This window comes from Lissotriton helveticus, chromosome 2_1 (assembly GCF_964261635.1).
Source record: "Lissotriton helveticus chromosome 2_1, aLisHel1.1, whole genome shotgun sequence".
Classification (NCBI taxonomy): domain Eukaryota; kingdom Metazoa; phylum Chordata; class Amphibia; order Caudata; family Salamandridae; genus Lissotriton; species Lissotriton helveticus.
This window is the reverse complement of record NC_136059.1, coordinates 1,509,645,847-1,509,670,646: the sequence shown is the minus strand read 5'-3', so window position 1 is coordinate 1,509,670,646 and position 24,800 is coordinate 1,509,645,847. Positions and strand designations below refer to the sequence as shown.

Genomic DNA, 24,800 nt, shown 5'->3' with positions numbered 1-24,800 from the left:
CACTAGAGGGCAGAATGTTCTAACAAATTAAACAAAGGGTTCTCGAAGCTCGAAGGGATATAAATCCCCTTGAACTTCGAGAAGCCTTTGTAGAACATTGGAATGTTGCTCTGCGGGCCTTTACCGGCCCGTAGAAGCAGGGAGCGCTCCATTGTCTGCAATGGAGCTCCCAACATTCCAATGTTCTAATATTAATTAATTCCTTATATTAGCTAGTGGCGTGCCACCGTGGGACAAAAGACAATGTGTATCCCTTCCTCTTGTCCAGGACACATCTAGACCAACGTAAAAAGTCCTTGGATTAGAGTTAATGCCAAGGGAAAGGCAAGTCGCGATATCCTAAGATCAATTACAGGATCCCATTAACTCCTAATAAAGTTCAGGATCCTCTCTTGGGAGCTTCCCATTTTCGGCGTACTGTGGCTCCAAGTATCGCCAACGTAAAGGAGTAAGATCCGTAAGCTGGACCTCTGGGCATTGGCTCATCGTGGGATCTCAAAAGAGGGTGCAGTTCTCATCAAGAGACCATCAAATAACATCTAACGAGGTCAGGGGACTCAAACATATCTCCAGTAGGCATGGATCCTTGCTAGATCTCCAGGATACAGTGAACTTAAAAGAACTCATTTTCTTGTTAAAATTAAAACCTGGCACGGATCTGGCCCTCCCCGACCTGCGTTGGTTGCCTCTGAGCTGCATGCCTCAATTCTGACATCTGAAGCTGCTCTCTACCTTTTTCCCATTCTGACTGTTGCAAAGAGAAGCAGAAACGAATCTCAGAGAGCGAGAGGAACCTGATTCGGAAAGCATCTCAGAGAGTGAGAGGAACCTGGTTCAGAAAGCATCTCAGAGAGCGAGGGGAACCGGATTCGGAAAGCATCTCAGAGAGTGAGAGGAACCTGGTTCAGAAAGCATCTCAGAGAGCGAGGGAAACCGGATTCGGAAAGCATCTCAGAGAGCGAGGGGAACCTGATTATGAAAGCATCTCAGAGAGCGAGGGGAACCTGATTCGGAAAGCATCTCAGAGTGCGAGGGGAACTTGATTCAGAAAGCATCTCACAGAGCGAGAGGAACCTGATTATGAAAGCATCTCAGAGAGTGAGAGGAACCTGGTTCAGAAAGCATCTCAGAGAGCGAGGGAAACCGGATTCGGAAAGCATCTCAGAGAGCGAGGGGAACCTGATTCGGAAAGCATCTCAGAGAGCGAGGGGAACTTGATTCGGAAAGCATCTCACAGAGCGAGAGGAACCTGATTATGAAAGCATCTCAGAGAGCGAGGGGAACCTGATTCGGAAAGCATCTCAGAGGGCATGGGGAACTTGATTCAGAAAGCATTTCAGAGAGCGAGAGGAACCTGATTTGGAAAGCATCTCAGAGGGCGAGGGGAACTTGATTCGGAAAGCATCTCACAGAGCGAGAGGAACCTGATTATGAAAGCATCTCAGAGAGCGAGGGGAACCTGATTTGGAAAGCATCTCTGAGGGCGAGGGGAACTTGATTCACAAAGCATCTCTGACAGTGAGGGGGACCTGATTCGGAAAGCATCTCTGCAGTAGCGGATGGCAAGTTGACAGAGTGGCAGAGCGGGGGGAAGGTGGGGAACGTGGACAGGGGAGTCACATTTATTTTTAAGAAAACACTTACCTGCTCGCCGCATTGCACTCCTCGCTCCTCCATGCACAGGCTCCCAGAGTGCACTGTGGCCAATCCTGATGCTGCTTTCATGCTCCTGAAAGCAGCATCTGGATTGGCCTGAGCACTTATGATTTGCACTCCCGCACAGACTGGGAGCCTGTGCCTGCTGTCTCCAACCCAGCAATTCAGCGGAGGTTGGAGAGAGCTTCACTGCACATGTGGGCTTGGCCCAGTGAAAGCAGTGCCCAACACTATCCGCCCAGCCTGTCACCAGCCTGGCCCCGCCCAAAAGCCTCGGCTCCAAGAAAAAAATAAAACAATAATAAAGAAGAGTTTATTGATTTATTTTTAATTTTTTCGGCTGCTGGCAGGTGGAGCAACACTCCTCTGCTGCATCTATGACAGCAAGGGGGATCTGATTCAGAGAGCATCTCTGACAGTGAGCAGTTCCTGATTCAGAAAGCATTTCTGACAGCGAGGGGGACCTGATTTGGAAAGCATCTCTGACAGCGAGGGGGACCTGATTCGGAAAGCATCTCTGACAGCGAGGGGGACCTGATTCAGAAAGCATCTCTGCAGCGAGGGGGACCTGATTCAGAAAGCATCTCTGCAGCGAGGGGGACTTGCTTCGGAAAGCACCTCTGACAGCGAGGGGCACCTGCTTCGGAAAGCATCTCTGACCGTGAGGGGGACCTGCTTCGGAAGGCACCTCTGACCGCGAGGGAGACCTGCTTCGGAAGGCACCTCTGACAGCGAGAGGGACCTGCTTCGGAAGGCACCTCTGACCGCGAGGGGGACCTGCTTCGGAAGGCACCTCTGACAGCGAGGGGGACCTGCTTCGGAAAGCATCTCTGACAGCGAGGGGGACCTGCTTCGGAAAGCATCTCTGACAGCGAGGGGGACCTGCTTCGGAAGGCACCTCTGACAGCGAGGGGGACCTGCTTCGGAAAGCATCTCTGACAGCGAGGGGGACCTGCTTCGGAAGGCACCTCTGACCGCGAGGGGGACCTGCTTCGGAAGGCACCTCTGACAGCGAGGGGGACCTGCTTCGGAAAGCATCTCTGACAGCGAGGGGGACCTGCTTCGGAAGGCACCTCTGACCGCGAGGGGGACCTGCTTCGGAAGGCACCTCTGACCGCGAGGGGGACCTGCTTCGGAAGGCACCTCTGACAGCGAGGGGGACCTGCTTTGGAAAGCATCTGACAGCGAGGGGGACCTGCTTCGGAAGGCACCTCTGACCGCGAGGGGGACCTGCTTCGGAAGGCACCTCTGACAGCGAGGGGGACCTGCTTTGGAAAGCATCTGACAGCGAGGGGGACCTGCTTCGGAAGGCACCTCTGACCGCGAGGGGGACCTGCTTCGGAAGGCACCTCTGACAGCGAGGGGGACCTGCTTCAGAAAGATCTCTGACAGCGAGGGAGGCCTGAGAGCATCTCTGACAGCAAAGGAGGGGCCTCATTCGAATGGCATTCAATGACATTACTAATATCCATCTGGGAACCTGGAAAACCACCAGCCAGTACAGCTGTAATCAGCACTCACAGTGAAGGTTTACCATCTACCAACTTAAAAAATTTACAATATTTGAAAAAAGTGGTGTCGCATCGAACCCTTGACACAATGTGCTGTTCTGCCTCGACCTTCTTACACCTGTCCAAGCTGCAATCCAGTGATGGTCTTGGAGTCGAATTAGAGGGAAGCACGTGCACCACGCAAAGGAAGTACGGACGAAGAATCTACAGTGTAATAATGTACTAATGTTTTCAGAAATACAAATGCCCATCCTTCTTTACTGCCAGGAAGACGTATTTACAACAGATCTTTGCCAATGTCACTGTTAGCGCGTGTAACAAGGCACTCGCACTTCTGAGATCTGCTTCTGTCATTTCTATGTGCAATACATATAGTTCCTTGAACTATGCATGGTTTTAGTCAACTTTGATAGCACAACATGTTTTTGAAACTGTTGTCAGTGCTTCTTTTAAAATAAATGAATGTGTCTTTTTTTATTCATAAGAAACATTGTTCACTCACGTTGTAGACAACTGAAAATGGAGGATCATAACCAGTCTTGCAGCCTGGCCTCATGCTTAGAAGCAGTGGCATACTTCTCACCAAAATCACAAAAGGAGGTCGTTCTCGCTCACAGTCACACTCCTGTTGAAATCTGGATTGTGGCATAAACATTATCGGCGCCATCTTGTCCTTTATCAGATCCATACGTGCGTGTAAGCAGCAGCCATTTTGATTGCCTTGGCCTCTCTGCCCACTGCCAATAGCCCGCACGTCTCCCCCCCCTCGCAAGCATCCCCTGCGCCCTGCCAGCCCCGATCTCTCCTGCCTGGGCCATAAATGCACCTCCAGCGCGACCCTGCCTCAGAGCCACATCCCGTGCGGATCCCACATACCCTTTCATCTCATTCATGCAAACGGACCCTTTGATAACCCCCTTCCCCTGTGCCAGATTGCTCGAGCTGATCCCAGGCCGTCACCTGGCCCTGCGGATGCAGTTTATTGCCCCCTACAGTAGGAACTCGCCTCTCTTCAAAGGGGGCCGAGATTAATCAATGTCTTCACACCACAAGATCCGACTGATCGCCCATATTCCCGCTCCCAGCGGATTGTCCAGCTGTGCGATAGCCATCACGCTGAGATTGGGGTGGGAACCTCTACTGTAGATATGTGTGGGAACGGGCCTGAAGTGGGGATTCCGGGGATATCTTTCCGTACATCAAAGCATTGCCAAGAACATGTTGTATGCAATAAAGTCATAAACCTGTGTATAAGAGGCCAGGCCTCAGAGATGTTGTTAGAGCACCTCGAGAAGATACTCTGTTGTCTGATTTGACGTGTTCTGCTCCGTCGGAATAAACTCCTGTTTCTTGCCTTCCAGTCTCCAGCGCCTGCCTCTTTGTTTGGTAATCTCGAATGGTATGAGAGGCGGCTAACGCCGGGCAAATACTGAAGGGTTCTTGGTCGAATTCGGCTCTACCTTTTTACACTCCTTTTTGTCGCAGACACTGCAATTAACCTGTTAGCCACAGACTGGTTTCTCCTCAAAAACATCTCTTTCCACATTTGACCCTGACCAACCGTGGAAGGGAAACACTGAGCAATCCGTGGAATCCCCTCTGTGCTTTAATGAGAGTGTTTCCTTGTCAGTGCCTCGGGATCCTGGGTGAAAAGGCCGACCAGAATAACAATCACATTCTTCTTTCAATGATTGAGGTCTCTGGTATGTTCTTCCTTAATGTGACGTCAGCTGCCCTACCTGGGGAAATTTTAATTCTGGTTGAGGAACTACATATTTCCATAGCTCTTTTTTTACTTTTTAAAACAATAACGCCACAAATACAATGTGCCCTGTTCACAAAAATCACAGCCCGAAAGGCGAAAATCTACAAGACTTTCACGGAATTTGCGAAGAGTTCTCCCATCTGCATGGGTGAGTCCAGGAAATGGATTACATAAACAGCCTGGGTGGGGCTACTTTGCAAAGAAGTGTAAAAGCATTCTTCATGCTCTGTCTTTGAGTGTAAAACGTGACCATTGGCTGGTTTTTGTAGCTGCAAACCAGGAGACAGAATCAAAGAAAACCTCAGAACAACAGCCCTCACAACATACATTATGGAGCCAAAAACTGTAACTTTCCCCAGCAAAATGATCAATACTCTGGGAGGGAATGTAACTCAACTCTAAAAATAATGTTCAAGCAGACATATTACCCACGTCTGAAAATGCAAAAAAAAGGTCAAATGATCACAGCACACAATAACAACTTTCTCATGACATGACACACCTCCCTGTGCCTGACTCAGTGGTACCCAATGAAAAGTGAGCGCGGACTAGCAGCCGTGAAACATAAAGCAGCATTGGTAACAAAGGCAGGTGACTAATTTGTGACAGAACAGAAGTGGTGGCCACCAAACAGGCTCACAGACATGGAATATGAGATACAATCAGGGCCATTCTTACCTGGTTCAGGGGGGAAACAGGCACAGCTGAACTGGGTGACGTAGTTCACTTTGAAATGGGAGTTGATTGGGTAGTAATCGGCCAACTTGATCATCTTCTTGAAAGCGTCATAAATGAAGATGAAGCTGATCAGGGAGGAGAAGCCTTCTTCGGTGAATCGGGTGAAGTACTTCACCAAGAAGCTGGCGTCCGTGGCGACCAGGATGAGACACTGGAAGGCAGACCACAGACCGATCCAGAGGCGGAACTCTAAATAATCAAAGTAGTTGTCCCTGTAAAGCAAGGGCGGAGACGAGAAAAAGATGGTTGGGGTGAATGACCGCGCCAAAAAGCTGAGTCATTGTCAGATATTGAACTGTACAAACACCACCCATCAATATCAATACATGGACCTACTTGGTTTGAGGACATACAAGGACTTTGCCATAAGTCTTCCATCATGTTGCCAATCCAGGCAATCCAATGAAGTACTGGGCAAGTGGCAGTCCAAGCAATGACTGGGAAAGTCATTATTTCTAGATTTGTACTAAGGGGAGTAAGGCAACTTTGTGTGTATTGTCCCCAGCTGTCCTAAAAAGAAAATCCCAAAACAAAGCAGCATCTTGATCTATAACAATATGGAAGATGGGCGATAGACCCCTTTGCAGAACACAGCTAAATCAGGTGTTATGAAAAGGAGTCACAAGATGAATGTTGTGTTGTATGTGGTGAATTTAAAGGCATGCACAGCAAAGTATTGCATAATAGTTATTTTGACAAAAAGAAAACATTTTCGTGACAAACTTAACAAAGCCTATGTGCGCAAGTCTTTACTTTGCAAACAAACAAAAAAAATGTGAACTAGTAAGGGCGATTAGTTAATAGTACTATGTCTTTATGACATGGTAAGGAATCAACCAACATGCACTTCCTAAACAAAAAAGCCATAAGTCAGCAAATAAAACATTAGCATGTCAGCAAATACGTCAAAACACACACTGCCTTTCAGTTCCAAGCTGAACATCATGTCACATCTGCAATCTAACAAAAAGACTACTTGAGGCCCCACCATCAAAACCTCAGGAAAACTCAAATATGACAAAGTAAATATCTATAAAATGTTATGGATTGATAAACAGCTCAACCAGGCAATGGCAAACCAAGAAAACACAAGAAAGCTAGAGGTAGAAAGAGACTGCCCCAATGGCCACTGACTCTCTATGACCTTTTAAATGCATTTTTTTGATCAGCTGATGACTTGAAGTCTTCAGAAAATAAAACTATGCATTCAGGCAGACCTAAAAAGGCTAGATCTATCAGTCATTGCTCGAATTACTTGCTAAGAAATTCAAATTGTACCTATAAAATATTTTATTGAAGTGTTTCTGCTTCAGAATCAAATACTCTCAAAAGGGACTGTGATGGAAAAGTGCTGAGTTAATCTGCTTTTCAATATGCAGAATGTACTGTGTTGATGTGCCAATGGAGAAGCCTTCAGTTTGTGATGTGCATATATATATATATGCTACTGGGGTCACCCATAGGTAGTTATAGCAAGGACCATGTTTCCAAAAGAAAAGAGTTTTTCGACTTTCCTATATCTTTGGCACCGTATAACGAATCGTCAGAAATTTTTCCCAAAAAAGTGTCAAGTTGTTTTTTGTTGAGCATGGAAAGTTTTGGGGTGATCTTTCAAGCGGGGGCCGAGAAAAAGGGGGGAGGTCAGTCTCCCATGTTAATTGCTATAGGAGTTTTGAACACGACTACAGCCTGAACTGCGGGATGGAATTACAACAAATTTGGCAAAAAGGAAGATTTTGTTTCAGAGACCATGCGTTTGGGTATTTGTTGTAAATCTTTTCAGTAGATATTAAAGGACATCTAAATTTGGATAACTAGAGGGGCGTATCCTCAGTGGCTCTGACAGTCCCCGTGCTGATTGGCTACCAGGAAGTGTTGGCAGCCATCTTGGGACTTGGCTTCAGCGGAGTCCCAAAAAATAGAAAAGGGGGCAGGGTTAGGAATACCCTGACCCCGTACCTCCCATCCTGGGGTCCCACTGGAACCCCAACAGGGCAAAAGCTTTTTTAAAAAAAATATTTGCCAGGACCGTCTTGAATCCACAGCAGAAAAAAAAAAAAAACTATTGTGGGCTCTCGCACTTGTTTTCTAAAAAGCCCCTGGGTGGGCCAGGTCCTGGGGGCATGCACAGATATTGTTTTATAAAGAAGAGGGCGTGCAGGGCCCCACTCCAAGTGTTTTTTTTAGCCACAGGGACTACCACCTCCCTTGGGCTTTATTTAAAATAAGGAGAAGGGCAACAGGGACCCCCCCCCTACATTGGGCTTCAAGATTCTCGGGGGCCACTACCTCTCCGAGGCTTATTAAACAAAAGTAAGGGTGACCATGCAGACCCCCACCCCCCCCCTCCAGAGCTTTACTATGCCCCGAATCACCACCTCCACGGGGCTAAATAAATAGGAATGGGTGGTACTCTCCCAGCCCCTGGGGCCACCGTTTCCCCACGGCCAAATAACTTTAACAACTAGGATGGGTTCTGCGCAGCCCCTGCCTGGGCCATATGCGGCCCCAGCCTGGGCCATATGCGGCCCCAGGGACCACCACATCCTGAAGGTGTGAAAACAGAAAACCCCTATTTCGGAGCCATATATGTCCCTGTGGACCGCCAACCCCCAGGGCTGGCTCCTGCTATATCCTGAGGTGCCCACTCATGGGAAATAGCGGTTTGCTTTTGCTTGGCAGGAGCTAACAACTCCCACCAAGCAAAAGCTAAACCTCTGCTTCCAGCAAGCGGGAGCTGTGAAACCACTCCCGCTTGCTGGAAGCGGAGTTTTTTCCCTCTTTCCCTGCCCACAGAAATGCAGGAGGCAGAGAGGCAGCTGGGACCGCAGGGGGAGCTCTTCTCTTCAGCATCACATTTTGTGTGTTTGTAAAGGTAATGTTCAAGCTGAGGAACATCTTGACACTGAATAACAGATATGTCTTGTTACCCTGCTTAAGGATACTCATTTTATCTACCACTGAGAAGAAGAAAGGCTGAGTGGACTCACTGAAAACCAAACTGGGGACCACGATGTCCAGCACAGATTCCTGCAGCGGATGCATTAAACACTGACCCACTAGATCTAGAATGCAGACAAGCAAGTGCCAGATCAAGTTATCTCACAAGGAATCTCCCATTTCAGTATTAGGTTTATATGTATTTCAATGACATGCAAATCCACCTCTTTTTGGATGGAATGCGTGAACACTGAATCGAAACCACAGAGTGACGGATGCCTATCTTCTACTGAATGAAGCAAAACTTCCCATGGTCCAATGGGTCCAAATTCTGAGCACTGGAAGAATGGCAAAGCACACCCCGCTGCTTATCTGCCCCTAAAACCTTTCTATGGGGTTGAATTACATCTCTATATCACTCAAAAGTTTGCAGCCCTAGTCAAATGGCAATTACTTTGAGCAATAGTTTGGAAAGTCCTGTCCTCAAATGCAAATGAGCTATAATAGAAAATCACAGGAGCACTGGCCCCCTCATTACTGGACTATTCCTATATAGGCTATATCATCTGCCCAAAAATGAACCTTAAAAACAGACTTCAAACTTACAAGAAAAAGATAGAATCCAAACACAACCACATTTGTGTCATGAAACTCATGAAAACTGAACCTTCAGACGTTGGTTCTAATGGAGCTGCTGGCTTACCATGGGAAACCATCTTAGAATATCGGCTTTTGGTACCCACTATCCCTAATTGAACACGTTCTCTCCCTACATTGCCTTTCCTTTTGACCAATCTCTGTGCAATTTGCATCCGGTGCTGCATCCTGTGCTGGGAATAGCAAAACAGTTACTCATGATGCAATATAAACTACCATAAATAAATATCTAAATAAATATATTTCTTCCGCGATGAGGGACCTTCATTCCCTTCCAATGGAACGGAGTTGAATTTAATCTTGGGCACCATACAAAGGAGAAAGGAAACTAGCCCCTCATTTAAACCTGATCAAAACCTCAAAACCTCAAATCAGGTACTACCACGACCATCTCAAGCCAAATTCAGATGGAAGAAACCTGGATATTAAACCATCAGGTATGAGCCACTTTCTTTGAAACATCTGTGACCGTCCCTGCATCCTGACCCAAGGACTCTGCCCTGCCCAGGGCCCATATCTTACAAAATGCAGTAGAAATAGCCAGTATCAAGGAAACATTCAAGCTATGCTGTCTGGCAGTTACAGGAACACTCACTGTGAACAGAGATGGGACAATCCCATACTGCCACAGGATGGCTCATGACTAAAACCTACCGAGATCTAATTGAAAAACCATTCTTTCTAAAACAATCTGACAGGGCACTCCAAACCAGTTGATCATAATATAGTACACTTAATTCTAGGCAGTGGTGACAAGGTGAATCTAGGCAGTGGTGACAAGGGACATGTTGGTGCTTAATAAAACACCTCTTCAGAACAAATAATATATGCATGTGAGAAAATCTATCAAGGTCCAATGTAGTGGCCGATAGAACTCACTGTACCTCAAAATGAGAGAACTGTCAAGCCTGACTATTTTTGAGGAGAGCTCAAATGTAGACTTGTTAGGGAAGTGTTCTCAGCCTGTACTGACCAGATGAAGTCCCAATGCCTATTGAGGGACTAATGCCTAGATGCATCAAACAGAATTGCATTCGCAAACGGTGCGAATCGCCTTTTCCGGCCGTTTGCGAATGCAATTCACTCATTTGGAATGCATCATGCATTTCACAATTTTAGTAATCGCAACCATGTTGCGATTTCTAAAATTGCGATTGCATTTAAGAAATCGCAATTTGAGATTTCTTAAATGCAATGCATGATTATTTTGAAATTGCGAATTCGCAATTTGGAATGGGTAAAATAGCATGAAGTTGAACTTCATGCTAAATTACCAAAAACTTTCAAATATGCACAAATTGCATTTTTGAAAAATTAAATTTACACACACACATGCCCTTGGGGCATGTGTGTGTGTAAATGGATCTTAAAGTTAAATTTCAGGGGTGCAGGGAGGGGTTCTTTGGACCCCCCCCCCTGCACCCTTGAAATTGCATTCACATTTTGCGAATCGCAAAATGAAATTCGCAAAATGTGATTGCCTTCCCATTCATTCCTATGGGTATTTTTGGCCCATAGGAATCAATGGGAAGGGTTTCCTTAATTGCGATTCGCAAATTGTGAATCGCAATCAAGGAAAAATACCGAATCGCAAAATAAATTGCAAAATTTTCATGCATTGCCATTTGCGATTTCCAAATTGCGATTCCTTAATTTTCGCAATTTAGAAATCGCAAATGGAAACAATGATGCATCTACCCATAAGCCTCAAGGTTGAATGCTCCAGCAGGACAACCCTTCTTGTCCTTTTACCATAAGATATTGCCCCCATCCGTCTAACCTAATTGTGGATCACACACAGAACACATCTTCTAAAGAACAGGGACTAACCAGACAGTGAAATAATACATGGCAGACCCTATGTTTTAAAGTGGGAAAAGTCAACAAATCATTAATGAAAAACTAATGGTTAGAAATGCAGCGCACCTTAATACACTTGTACATAAAACATAAGCACATTAATAAACGAATGCATAAGTGCACGACAAAATAAATGAGTAAATTAAAACTGACCACCTTTCACTTACTTGCTAAAATTAAATAGGAGTCGCTCAAAGACTAAAACTGGACCTGTACTGCTCAGTATGGTAAGTGGCTGCCCAGCGAAAAGGCAGAAGACTGCACCAGTGACTGCTGTTCCTAAAAAGCTCTCCAACACGCCCTGGAATAGAAACAAACATAGAGTAGGAGAATCTGTTCCTGTATGCACATGAAAAACAAGTCTACAACTACTGGTCAATCAAATTGAACACGCGACAAAGGTTGCACACTCCGCTGTGTTTCCTTTCCCCTCTTCTTTCTGTTTTTGGGACCTGATCGACCAGTCGCTATAGATTAAAGGCCTGATTACGAGTGTGGTCGTAGCGGCGGAGGCCCACTTGCTGCGCCAAGGAACCACCGTTCCCTGCGGTGGTGGAGCGGCACCACAATGCAATATGCTGAGCAGGACTGGCGCAGTCCCGCTCAGCATATTACGGGTTCCGGCACTGCGAGCCATTTCGAAGCGGGAGCCTCACCATGAAAAGGCTGGCAGTGTAGGAACAAAGGGGGCCCAACAGTGCCCTCATGCCCCCCTGCCATGGGGATGCAATCAGAGGGGCACAACATGTGCCCCCCTGTATGCTTGCACCCCCAGTCCCAGCACGGCAAAGACGTCACCGTCCATGCCGTACTGGAACATTTTTACCGTTCCCATTGCGGTGCTTGTTTTTTTAGCACCGCCGTGGGAAAGGCAAAAGACCGTCTGCCCCACACGAGTTCAGCTTGTAATGAGGCGGGCAGTCCTTGCGTGGCTTTGGCGCAGCCGTGCCGGCGCCAAAGTCAGAATCAGGCCATTGGTTATTTATATAACTTCTTCTACATTATCTGGCTGGCTGAAAAACGGAATATGGGTTAATTTACTATCTAGTTGCACAAGTCTGATCGGTGCTACTGACTTGACATTTAGGAAAAAGTATTTTGTAAAATGTAGCATGTTCATGTTGTTTCCTTGGATACCGCTGTGACTAAGGACATGTTCTAGAGAACTCTTTCACTGTCCAGTTGTAGTATCTCCCAATTCTGGAATTTTCATATTTATTGATTGGGTTATCTTTGGAGTCCAGGAAGTGCACGAGCAGAATACAAATGTTCACAGTTCTTCACCCTAAAACACTACTTGTACAGCTGTAATCTAGTAATTTTGCAAAATGATGATCAAAGCCTAGAACCCATTAGGTCATATGCTTGTTAATATAGAAACTGCCATTCTTTACCACATAGGGTACAATTGACCATGTCCTTGGTGTAAACTACTGATCTGCATCAGGTGTTAAAGTGTGGTTCTGGCCTAACTTTTCCCTAAGTGATTCACAAACTTTCATAAATTTTAGGCTCAAATTCAAGTACAAACGTTTAGTACTGCTGCCTAGTTTTTAAATGTTATACCATCTGAAACTTGGCACCACTTCAGGTGACTATAAACGTAAGAAAAGGCAACACAAAAGAAGGGTCAGAGGGAAGGTGGTCAATGCTGAAAGGCAAAAAGAGTAGAGAAGGTATGGAGAAGCAGATCAATATGCTGTATAGGCAGATAGAAGATATGAAAATCGATTTAACCTGGGGCAAATACTTTTTTAATTATTAGGTGAGTGCTAAATTTGAGCCAGTAGTTTCCAGTGCTCAGCACCAGCACTTAATCATCAACACCAGCACTTTTCTTGAGAACCAGTTAAGGACATATTAATTTATGAGGAGATTAAGTGATCTGCCCAGAATAACAGGATGTTGAGCTGATGCCAAGACTCGAACCTGGTGTCCCAACACCGAGGTCGGCAGCTCTGGCCATTACGCTCCCTCCCCCCCCCCCCCCCCCACTTTCATGGTTCGAGGTTGGTTCCCATTTAGTTGGTGCTAACAGGAGAAATTGTACAAATTAACTGGATTACGTGCTGTTAAAAACAAAAATCAATAGCTAAATAAAATGTAAGCATTGTTTTAAAAAACAGCAATTGGCAGTTTGACAGATATATGTTAAAAATTGACTTTCAAACTAAAAGGTCACAAAAACTTTCTCGGGATCATTTAAATGTTGGAATTAGCACATTAAATATTATAGAACATTTCAAAAATAACATTTATTATTTTTGAATGTTGGTTTTTGTAATTCAAAGCAGACAGCAACTAAACAAATTCAAAATAGCTATGTTACAGGAGGGTATTCTTTGCTAAAATAATCAAAACGTTTTGCAGGAATTTTTTTAATGTTGGTCTTGCTTGCTCAATCATTCTCAATGCTTTAGGAATAAGAATTCAAGTGTATTTAAAATGTCTAAAACACGTAACAGAAAAACGTTTTTACAGTATTTTACCCAAAAATCCTAACTGCATTTACATTTCTCCATGAGCTTGTTTAAACTATTCCACAAATAATTCCAAGTTGATGAAAAGTTGTGCATTAACTACTTTTAGCATACACCTTCAATATCTTTGTTTGAATGGATTTTAATGAATTTTAATAAAACATTTGAACTAAATTAGAATTTAAATCTAATGTTTCAGCTATTCAAAAAATCCTTACAATTCTTAACATACTACCTGACTGATTTTAAACATATTAAAACAAAAATTAGAACCTTTGAAAAAAGCATGAGAACATTATCAAATCCGAGTTAGGATTTAGAACTTCATAACAAACTACCTGAACAAGTTTAAATTTCTCAAATACACCTCACATTAATACTTACAAGTTCGAAATCGTTAAAACACTTCAACAAATGTGTGCAATAGCTTTTGAAATGTCTCCAACTCCCTAAAACCCCAAATTCTTTCGTAAACTACTCTTTACTGCGTATAACCATTAACTAAACTGCAGATATGACTGTTTAACCATTTTAACCTTCTTCAGAAACGTAAATAATAGGTTGATTGTTTAATCAAACAACAACATGTTTGTGGAACATTTAATAACTTACTTAAACATATTGTTTAAACGAAAAACAACCTCACATTTGTATTTTTTAACATAGATGTTGCCAGAAATGTGGGTGGCTTATTTATTACCGAAATAAAGTCACGATGAAATACAAATGCTGCTGCAGCTTTGTTTATACTCACAACACAAATCAATCTAAAACATAGTGGAAATAAAGGGGCTCAAATGAGGAGGACTAAAGAGCAGTAGAGGCAAACCACAGAACACAACAAAAATGAATGGAGATGGGATGGTGTGTTAAAGTATACTATAATGCACTGCTATATTAAAATGCATCCTAATAATGTAGAGTAAGACTGTAACAAGGGTAACATGGATACCAAGCTCACCTGCATGTTGTCTGTAGCATCACCCAGCAGTCCCCCAAAGGTAATAGCATTGGTCACTGTTCCAAGATAGATAAAGAGGATGGCGGAAAGAGACTGTATACTTAAAGCATCATAAAAGTCACTGGCAAAAAATGGTATTTTCCTCTGCACATCTTTGACTAGCCCACCACAAAATCTACAGAGAGAATACAAAAAGTGCAAGAAAAACATTGAGCGTAAATAGATGCCGAAAACGAAGCACAGCTTACAAATGGCTAGGCTTTCAACTCCTCTCCCCCATTTCAAATGCAGTTTCCTGTACCAGAGGTAGGATTAGGAAAGAGATCAGCCTGAGTCTGGAGAGAGACTACATATCTCTATGGGTTGGTCTATCTTTTTTCAGACTGTTAATGTTTCCGCATTTTAAGGGATTTACAGACCGCGATTGAGCTAATTTGTTGGCAAACGTGCGCCTCACCCCGAGGGAATGTTGGCTATCCACATGGGTCTGTTGTTAACGTTCAATACTGGTTATTTAGGAGATCGGCAATACACTGAACAAAATCTGAGTACATGCTCACTACACTTTTACCACAATAATACTTTCTCTCAGAATCTTAAAAATGCACTGACTACTCTAAAAAAATGAGCTGAAAAGAGTGCGTTCACTCTTAAGCTATAGCTTGAAAATTTCTCATTGCCGTTCTTTCAAAAAAATATGACTTAATAGTTAATCTAGCCATGGTAGAGAAATTGCAAGGCTGCTTATGATGCTCATTAGACCAAACATCCAGAGAATAATGTTTCCTTTAAGATCTGACAGAGTACCATTGGAGAAGGTCTGGAGCTCTTGGAAGGGTCTCCCCTTGGCTCAATGATTATGTCCTCTCTGTAAATCTGAGGGCCAGGATTTAGACCATGGCTTATTGAGGTGCACCTTCTTATCTACAGATGAGGAGATAGTGATACACCAGTTTTCTTTTTGGCAGTCAAGATATAGAGTAGCTACTGGGATTTTCGGCGGGTGCATGGGCATGCAAACAGGAGAGCTTCAAACCCACCAAAGGAAGGACCTTCCAAGGAAACCCACATAGAAGGCAAATAGAAAACCAACTCTGGAACCATCTGGTAGGCAGTATTTTTCCCCTGAATCGCTTGTATTACTCTGGCATTATGGTGTTAAAATGGGATCCATTACAAAATTGTATCATCTGACTCTCAGTATATTTTAAAGTATTATAAAGTGCAAGTCGGCCAGAAAGGAATGCTTCATTTTATACGCTGTGCATTTGGCACATCTAGCCCTTCGTGTCAGTATGGATTGGCCAAGACTTTCCAAAATTCACTCTGTCTGCTGTGTTGCCTTGTTCAAAGGGAACAAAGAGTGCAGCGCCATATTTGCTATGCGTCATACGCTGGTAATGTTTTCAGCCAGGCTAGAAAAGCCTTTTTTGTGCATCCCTAAACACGACTTAGCCTGTGCCATTGTGCAAAGGTGCGCAAGGAGTGTCCTGTATAAGTTGTGTGCTAAAAGCACACCCTCTGGTTCAAAACTCTAGGCGTAGACACTCATCTAAGAGAAAATATCAAAACGAGTGTAATTTCATGGAAATCACACTCATTGTGCAAGGAAATACGTTACATTTTGCCCACTGTATGCACCTGTTTTGGTCTGGCTCGATAATTCCAGGGTACTTGACTTTAGTTGCTCTGGCTTTGAGTAGAGTCCTAAGAGTGTTGAAGTGTTCCTGCCCCATTAAGCCTACTTTGCAAACATTATTAGGGGTTTCGCACAATGCAACGCAATGCAGTTTCAGCACTGTGCTCACGTCACCTATTGCCACAAACATCTATGTGCATGTGAAAGATGATAGGCATTGTCAACCGTGCTGCATCGCTTAGTACCCCATTGTATCTTGCGCCCACCGGTGTTTATGTTTAGTTAATAGGACTTAGAGTGTTCAGAGGGTAGCAAAGTTTATAAGCACTTCTTAGCATAATGAAAATATTTCATCAATAATTTAAATAAAGCCTTTAGACAGTGGCGGATCATCCGCTAAGGCGGAGGATGGTCGCCCCACTACAATTGCAGCAGTGAAAAAAAGAAAAAGAAAATGATAATAACAAGATGTTATCATTTTCTTTTTCTATCAGGAGGGCTGGCTCCATGAAGCCAGAGCAGGGGAGGAGTGGTTTGCACTCCTCTAGTGCAAATGGCAGCTTGGCTGGGCCTCTAGGCACTACTTGAGCGTTCAAACAGGACCCTCAGGTCAATCACGAGGCTGCTTCTGCAGCGTCGTGATTGGCTGGGAGAGCCCGGAAGCCTGAGAGCTTCCGGTGCTTTCATCAGAGGATGAGAGGCGTGCGGCGGCAGTAGATGCGTGCGGCGGAGAAGGTACGTTTTTTATTTTTGTTTAACCCCCCTGCCCCACCACCGCAGTTCCAAGTAACCTACACTGTTTACAGAAGCTCTGGGAAAGAAAATAAGAGCATTGTCAACACACTGTGAAAGATCCTATTTAAGATAGATGACCAACACTCACCGGCCTGTTCGTTGCAGTTCTTCACTGTCGCCGTGACCGCCCCCTCCTTCATCGTGAGCGGCATCACCATTCGGCAGGTTCTCCCCTCCTGAGTACATGTTTTTTCTGAGAAAAGTGAAAAGCAGAAGTACAGTTTCAGCTTGTTTGCTGCATGTGATATCCCAAGATCAATGCATTAGCTTGTTAATTTCTCATCTGCCGAGAAGGGCAACTTAAAGTTGGCCAACTGTTATGTTTCCAACCTAGGTGGAATGCGATCTGACAAAAGCTTTCAGATTTCTTTTTATCACATGTTGGGAAGTTCTGAACTTGGCACTCTGGAGCTCGATAAGGGGATCATCAGGAGGAAAATTAATGTGGCAAATGTGGAGGGAGTGCCTTCAGCAAGCTTTCTTGAAATTCAGAGAAAAGTGCAGAAACACCACTCATCTGCATGCCAAAATCCATCCCTATTAGAAATGTGGAAAAAATGCATAAGCACAGTCCCTGCATGTTATTCCACATTAAATTCTAACTCTGTGGAAAAAGTACAGTTACAGATTGCAGTAAAGTACTGCTGGAGGAGTAGTAATCCTGGAAGGCCCAATATGCTCTTAATGAGGCCCTCTGCCTGTGGGCCATTCACACAATGACATTTGTTTCACACTGAGGAAGAGCGGGGTCTCTATTCTATAAGAGCTGTCGGCTACTTTGATACTATCACAGTCTCTTGCTTAAAGATGATTGGGGTACTAGTACTTCTATGGCAGGCTTCTCTACTTCGTCGAAGGAGGAAAGTACTCTAAGGATTCTTCTCTTTGCACTCTTGTTCATTGTCTTCATGGTAGTAGCATCATTTCAGATAAGACTGAATTGATTTTCATCAAAATCACATACCCCACAGCATTTATCTGAAGTAATTTTTGTCGGTCTTACTGCAAACGCCTTTAGCTTATGTGACAGCTTCGCATCCCGTAATTGAACATATTTTAGAATGGCCTTGCTCAGGAATGGATTCCTTTCCTGTCTATCTCAATTCCCTCACATATGAAAGAGCAACCAACACAAATGGTGATTGATGCTCTCTATTTATGTGTTTCTATTTCTCAGCATGCTAAATTCCCTTGGAAACTGTTTTCAAGAAGTTGTAATTTATTTAAGTGTGTGTGCAATGAAGTGTGTTTCTAATTGCACTTCTGTATTTTATTCTTGTATATATTTTAATTGAGGTCTTCAATTATATTTCTAAACCAATTTAGTTCACATTCCCTGTTTGCATGGCTTTCTACTTTGCCTTCAGTGCTCTTGTATTTTGAAATATTTTTAAACCACTTAAGTCCATATTTCCTGGTTGTATGGCTTTCTAGTTTGCTTTCAGTGCTCTTGAATGTTGTTATACTTGTAAACCAATGTAAGCCATATACCCTGCTTATACGCCCTAGAGTGTGCTTTTAGTGATTTTGCATTATCGGCATATATACAAAATTTTACTAAATCATACTAATAAATTTAACTCTGCCACTTATTCCAGTTTTTTTGTCCTGTCTATCTATCTATCTATCTATCTATCTATCTATCTATCTATCCATGTACCTTTGCAACTCTGTCTGTCTGTCTGTCCATCTACATTTGCAACCTAATCTATCTTTCTATCTTTGCACTCTATCTATCTTTGCAATTCTGTCTGTCTGTGCAAGCCTCTCTGTCTATCTGTACAAGCCTCTCAGTCTGTCTGTTTGTAAGACAGTTTTACATAAATATTACAAAAAAGCATTATCAAAGGCAAGAGGCTGGCATCCATCGGCAAACCATTTGACTTTTTTGTAAGCCTAGTGAAGCCAAAATCTTTTGATTTTTTCACTGTTAAGTGTATACCATAGTTATGTATAGGGATTTTCGACCACACTTCATTCATTAGTCTGTTGTGTCATTCACATTTTTTCCAGACACTGCAGCATGTATCATGGCGCAGTGGGTTAGCACACTTCAGCCACTGGGTGATGTCACTTTGAGTTACAGCATGCTGCCCTTTCACAAGGAAGCATACAAAAAGTAATGGGTGGAAGGCTTGAATTAATCTCAGCCATGGGTAATTACTCAGGGTCGCATCCCAGTCCATCGGTATTATGCGCAACATGCTTCCTCAGTTTGGACCCAGAAATATACAAATCAGTATTGACCCTGCTCCAATGGGAACAGTTCTGTCCAAATGATTAGGGCTCATCAGTCAGGTATAACTTTCACAAGAAGCACATCCACACACAAAGTGGTCATCATCGGCATCAGGAACTACTTTGGTAATATGCGTTTTTTCAAACCAAAATATATTTTTGGCTTTAACCAATTATTCTTTATGGATTGATTGCCTGGTTGCTTCCCCAACAAATACGGTTTTGCACAAACTATGACAAAACAAGAATTGCCAAAGTCAAAAGGCTAGAGACCAACACCAGACCTACTACTTTGCAAATGCTCGTTATTTTGTTGACAATCCTTTCTTTGTTCAGTGTTGCAGTCATTATTTCAGTTTTAGTCTAGTGAGTTTTTAATTTCTTCTTTTATCATCAAGATGCCTTTCAGGTTGGATATCATACATGATAAAAAATAACCAAATTGAGCTAAACAAGAGCATGTAATGAATTTGGAGTCATATGGACAGAATTTAGGGATTGCAAATTCTGAATTGTAATTCTTTGTGAACCTCAATTAGGAAATTGCAATTCCTAATGTTAAAAAATATGCAAGTTAGTAATAGCAATTCCTAATGGGGTCGCAATTGACCGTCTTCATGAGTATGAATGAGCTAGGTAGAAATTTGTGACCCATTAGGAATTGCAGCAATCACAGGTATGGTGGCCTGCTAGGGTCAGCAGACCACCATGCCTGAGACTGCTTTTTAATAAAGAAATCTTTTTAAAATTCAGTCTGCTTTCCTTAAAGAAAAACAGGATGTGTTTAAGAAAGTAACATTAAACACTTGTTTCAATTTTTAAGAGTGGGCAGCCTGCTCTTAAAAAATATTTGTTTCAACATTCATAACATTCCCATGGTGACCCTTTCCCATTTGTGAATGGTTACCACCACCGTTGAGGTATCAGTAAAAAAAGATTTTTTTGCGACGGTAATTCTGTTACAAAACATTCACACATGCCACTGCATTTCGGTATTTGGAAGAGACACCCTAAACAAGCCCCTTCCAAATAACGAATTGCTAAACACTAATTGCGATTTGGGAACATGTTACTAAATTACAATTTATGTTTTGTACATAACAAAGAGCATTTGTGCAGTTGGAAGCGGCCCAATTTGCCGACCATGAAAATGATTTTGCACATATGGCCCTTGGTTAGTATAACACTCTAGTGACTCAGATGTGCCACATCTGAATTCATTTTTTATTTTATTATGACTTTTTGTCTGGCCCCTTCATTTTTCGACCATCCTTCCCCCAGCTCCCTTTTCATTCACTATTTTATTATTACATTTTCCCAATCATTGTAAAGGCTGTGGTGCCCCCTTCTTCTTTGTAAATCTGTTAAAACAATATATTTTGTACATACAACTTCAACCAGCTAACAGAAGGTTTGGACACTCTATCCCTCATTGTCACCAAGAGAGTTTTAAAGCCAGTTCCCTATGGTGCTTTAGATACACAAAATGCTAGAATGTGAGTATTAATTTCTAATACTCAATACTGAATACTGCACAATCATGAGTTTTGCATTTAATGACAAAGGAGCTCCTATCCCAAGGAGATTTTTGTTTTTTTTAGCACACAGCAAATGGCAAAACAACAATGGACATGACACTCCTCTCATCTCAAAATGCTAGTGCTTTAGTTAAAATCCATTAAATGAATTTGTTCACTTGCCACTCAAAATGGGTGCACACATTAGACAAGCAGTTTCTATCTTAGGCCCAAGGGCGCTGATTGCCTGCCATTTTTAGGATAATCACATAGGGTAAATTTAGATACATTTATTCAAGTATCCTTGAATTTTTTATTTCCACTTTTGGCCCATAGTCTTTCGTGACGGAGAATTTGGGGATAAAAGATTTTAAAATAACACCTAATCTTCAAGCTAATATGAAGTCATTTACAGAATAAGATGTCTTTATGATGTCATACAACGTAAGGTACATATTAACTAGATCTTGTTTATGAAATGTACATAGGGATTGTGTGCAATTACACATATGCTGTTAGTTTGTAGGATCTAGGGTTGTTTTTTGTTACTCAAGGATTGTCTAAACTAGAAGGGATACAAAAATAGAGGATTTGTGTGGAATTAGGTGATTTTGGCTCGGACAATATGGACCAAAGTGCACAGTGGATAAATCCCTCAAGTATTAGTTGGTCTTGTAGTTGAGTACGACTACAAATTATATTTCAGATAGGTCCCCAATCTTAATTCAATTCAGCCGGGTAATGTGTATAGCTAGGGGAGGATTCAATAAAGTGCATCAAGCATGCTGTGTTTTAAGTCTTTAGCAAGGTTTGGGCTTTCAGCTGTTCGCCAGACCTCTTCCAGGAAATGGCTTGTCTTGTGCGAAATGTATCTAAAGGGCACTCGTTTATATAGTAAGTGATAATCCTGAAAATCCGGCATAGATTTGGCCTACGTGAACCTGAAAATGACACATTTGCATTTGAGATACACAGAAGGCTGAAAAAGAGGCCTTCTGAAAGTACCTTTCAGATAAATACCTTTTGTCTGAAGATGGGAGGGATTTGGGCGGCTCTATTCGGATGGTGGGGTCCCATTCGCCAGGCGGAAGTACAATCACCTCATCCAGGAACTCATCGATTCCAGCGATTAGATCCTGCCGGTTCTTTGCTTTGTAGGCAATGTCATGGAACACCTACCGGAAGAGAAAATCGGTGTTTCCAGCAGCAAGAGCTTCAATCAAGCTGTCTAACATTATTATAAAAAAAAGAGGCTTTGTGTTAGCGTGCCAAACAGCGGAAACGTAGGGAGTGTGCAAAATCAAGAGTAGAATCCCATCATCGGCTGCTACACAGATAATTCAGTCACATGATAAAACAAATATATGGATGTGAGTAGAGTGGCCACTTAGAGGCTGAAGACACCATTACCAGACAAAAACAATTGGAGGCGGAAAGGTGCCATGTGTATTATGAGGTTTGGACAAGAGCTAGAAGATGAAGGGAGGATTGCAATTCATTTCTGTATTTTGACAAATGAAAAGAAGAATTAAGGTAGGAGGAAAGGGGACAGAAAAACAATGATGGGTGAGAGATACTAAAACTCAGAGGCAAGGCATCTGGGGAGAGAAGGAGAAGGGAGGTGACAAGCCAAATAGTAAAGTTACAATAAAAGAGAAATACTGAAGAAAAACGCAGTGTTTAAAAGCGATTCCGTTTGTGATGAGCAAATTGTTAGCGCACAATTCAACTGAAGTACATGTAGAAAAGTTGATGAATATGACGCATGCAAACGAACACACATAAGTACCTACATGTTTATCCAGTAATCACTAAAACACCTGGGAGTCTATTAGCAAAGGAATTTAGGAGTACATAAAGTGGTACTCCTGTAGTACTCTTTTACGGACTCTTGTATACCTTTGTAAATTTTGCCCAAAACATTTAAAATAGGAAAAAAATTGGACCATTCTTACACAATTCGCACATATAGGAACTGTGCCCACTTTGCACGTTTACTAATAGGTAGTTGGACGTTTCAGACCCAGCTGAAAAAAGACATAAGAATATGTAAAAGAGTACTCCTGCAGTACTACTTTCCACAGTCATCAATGCTTTGCCAATCGTGCCTTTTGACAGTAGGCCGTTATCATACATAAATCGGAAGATGAAATGTTTTTTAGGGAAAGAGCATACAAATTGCCTCTCAAACCTAAATGAACATGTAATAAAGAAATGATGCAGCTGCTCAACTGTAATAACTTACTACAATTGAGCTCTGACATCATGATGCCCCCTTCCAGAGGCAGCAGCCAAGATGAAAGACGGGACACTATCATAATTAAAGCTGCAGGTTACACTGCAAAAGCGAAACCTGGCTTTCCTGCTTCTGCTTTCTTTTGTTCTAAATGAACAATGGTCTGCAGAAAGGAGATATTTATGGTAACGTTTATTTTTTGCCCATTTTAGGTAAATATACAAAAAGATAGAATTTCTTCATGTTTCTACACAATCTGATTGACAGCTATTGTTCAAAATCTGACTTCTATTAAACATATGCTAATACATTTTGCAAAAAATATGTAACTGCTTTTTAGTGTTTTTACTTTTGCATTACAGATTCTACTTTTATTCATGTCTGCAAACATCTTGTCTCTGTCATATGAAAGAGTAATACACCAAGGATTCAAGTGATTTGTGGGAAGGGTAATAATATAAAAGTGTATTATAAGGAATAAAGTACACCATGCCATAATTTATAAGGGTATGACAAGTCGCCTCGGAGGTCCACGACCTTATAAAGCAATCAGCCTTCGGCCTCCTTCCTCTACATATTCACGGAATGCCTCAGTGTTGTAATATAATGTAACAGGCATTTATGGAGCGCACTGATACTCCTGGGAGTGTCCTGGCACTAAGCAGCACATGGGTGGACTTATCTAAGAGAACTCACTATTAATCTCGATTGAAAAGCCAAGGTTTCAATTTCTGCTGGAATTCTGAGGGGGCACAAATGTTCCGTAACTCCAGAGGGAGTTTGTTCGAAATGAGTGGACCTAAGAAAGAGAAGGACCTGCCTCCTGACCTGGGCTGCAGAATCCTAGGTACCTTGGTCACCTAAGTAAACAGGTATTCAAAAAGTGTCATTTCCACCTGCAAATGACAAAGGTATCCTAAGGATATTTGTGGGTGGTGGTGCAGATGACACTTAAATTTGTGGAAAGAGTAAGTTTAGCGTAACAAGAATACACCTGTAAATGTATGGGTTTTCTACATTTCTCTTTGCACTTCTGGATTCCGTGAAAATCTGTGAACAGCACAAGTGTACAATTGCTTTTAAAAAAGCAATTTCCACAAATAAGTAAAATTGCAGTTACCTTTAAAAAAAGGTAACTGCAATTCTATGATTATTGACTGAACTTTATTTTGTAAATGGGCTTAGTTAACATTAAATTCAATATGTGGAATGTGAAATGTCTTTAGTTTACACCTACAAAATATTAATACTGTGTAATGAACAATAGGGCTTTTTTTTGTAAGGTGGGATAGGGGCTATTTGGATGGCTAGCTCACCAGGTCACGCAGGGTAAGGCAGAGGGCTGCCTGCCCAGTATAGATATCCACAGCAGCCTAGCAGGGATATCTAAGCTTACAGTGGAGCACTCTTTGAGGCGCCTCACTGTAAGCTGAGGGATGTGCCAATGGGTGCCATGTTGGTTTGGTCCACTCACCATTACTTTTCAGAAACAAACTGTCAAAGCAGGAGTTTGTTTTTGGAAAACAAACCTTAGAATGCCCTTAAGCACAGGGGGGTGGTTTCCTGCCCACTTATCTTGAATGTTGGTTCCAGGCAGGTAAATCTAGTGATGGGCTCCATGTCGTAAACAGTCATTCGTCACTATGAACTGCTGGCCATATTGTGGATGGTTTGGCAGGTGAAGAATTTCTCACATAGGAGACCTAAGGCTCTACTGTTAGAAAACTTGAGATTCAACTGCGTCTAAATGGGGAGGGTGAACCATGAGGTTGGTGGAGCACTTGATCCACCAGTTTATGGTGGTTCA

The 24,800-nt window shown here is 42.7% G+C and overlaps 1 protein-coding gene across 8 annotated transcripts in view; it reads right to left on the bottom strand.

Moving 5' to 3' along the window:
• SLC4A4 (solute carrier family 4 member 4) overlaps window positions 1–24,800 on the bottom strand; it is an 893,491-nt gene that overhangs the window by 109,942 nt on the left and 758,749 nt on the right. For all 8 annotated transcript variants that reach the window (XM_078676409.1, XM_078676410.1, XM_078676411.1 and 5 more), the window contains exons 10-14: window positions 21,778–21,932; window positions 17,091–17,195; window positions 14,569–14,743; window positions 11,295–11,428; window positions 5,611–5,882 (exon numbers count right to left, since the gene is read on the bottom strand). In XM_078676409.1, coding sequence (XP_078532535.1) covers window positions 5,611–5,882; window positions 11,295–11,428; window positions 14,569–14,743; window positions 17,091–17,195; window positions 21,778–21,932 — 841 coding nt within the window. The remainder of the gene's footprint in view (window positions 1–5,610; window positions 5,883–11,294; window positions 11,429–14,568; window positions 14,744–17,090; window positions 17,196–21,777; window positions 21,933–24,800) is intronic.